Raw genomic sequence first — 1,004 nt, forward strand, 5'->3', positions numbered from 1 at the left:
CTAAATTGAGGATGTTTATCTCTTTAGCCTCTCAGGTTTTCCTGCTTATCCAATGATCTGAAATAAAAATAATGGTACAAGTATTAAAAGATACAGTCATGACCATGTTAATTTCTTATTTAAAGTATATTATAATGATGATATGATCTGTGAGGAATTGCACTTACGCCACTAATCCAGCTGGAGTAGGCAGACACACGGGTGAAGACTGTTGGCTTCTTGTAGGCGTTACAACCCGATGAAGACACAAAGCTGGTTACACCATGGACGACATACTGACCACTGACCTGACAGTTCAGAGGGCCACCAGAGTCACCCTGAAACAACATGACACAAGCCAAAATTAGACCTTTTTACCACAGAACCAAACAACTTCTCATAGTTAATGGTTTGTTCAAGAGTTGATCTTTCTCACCTGGCATCCAGAGTCGTTTCCGCCGCCACCGCAAACCATGGTGTTCTTCACGGTGCTTCCCCACCAGTCGCTACGAGAGCAGGTACTGTAGTCCACCACAGGCAGATAGGCCTGTTTCAGCTGAGCCGAGAGTGACCCACCAGCTGCATGAAGTTCAGAGGAGAGAAATGATTACAAATTATTTGAGGCAGCAGCATAACAAATTTGTTGTACTTGCAGCTAAACTGACTCTGTGTGCGTCCCCAGCCAGTGATGTAACAAGGGTTGTTGTGGGGCAGAACCTGTCCAGAAGGTGGCAGGGCGGCCAGCTGTACATAAGAGTTCAGAGAGGCGCTGGAGGACAGGCGCAGAAGGGCGATATCATATCTGAAATGCACAAGAACGGACAGTCTACAGGTTAGATTTCACACATTTATGATGTTCTTAAACTTCTTCAAATACAATCTTTATACAATCATGCATGTTGTGCTGATAAAGATATAGTTCTAAAAATAGTTTTTAATATTAATGAATAGCAGAGTCCACACCCTAATTATAACAATATCATTGGAATCACTTCTAGAACACACACTGACAGCCAAACAGTATC

At 42.8% G+C, this 1,004-nt stretch overlaps 1 protein-coding gene across 1 annotated transcript; it reads right to left on the reverse strand.

Moving 5' to 3' along the window:
• LOC122335882 (elastase-1-like) lies at positions 1–813 on the reverse strand (the record flags this gene model as incomplete). The annotated part of the gene is made up of 4 exons (XM_043233650.1): positions 1–57; positions 168–317; positions 416–558; positions 645–813. Coding segments are annotated over 4 exons (474 nt in total), but the record flags the coding sequence as incomplete, so codon positions are not given.
• Between the last annotated feature and the right edge of the window lie 191 nt (positions 814–1,004).

The sequence above is a fragment of the Puntigrus tetrazona genome, unplaced genomic scaffold, assembly GCF_018831695.1.
Source record: "Puntigrus tetrazona isolate hp1 unplaced genomic scaffold, ASM1883169v1 S000000906, whole genome shotgun sequence".
Taxonomy (NCBI): domain Eukaryota; kingdom Metazoa; phylum Chordata; class Actinopteri; order Cypriniformes; family Cyprinidae; genus Puntigrus; species Puntigrus tetrazona.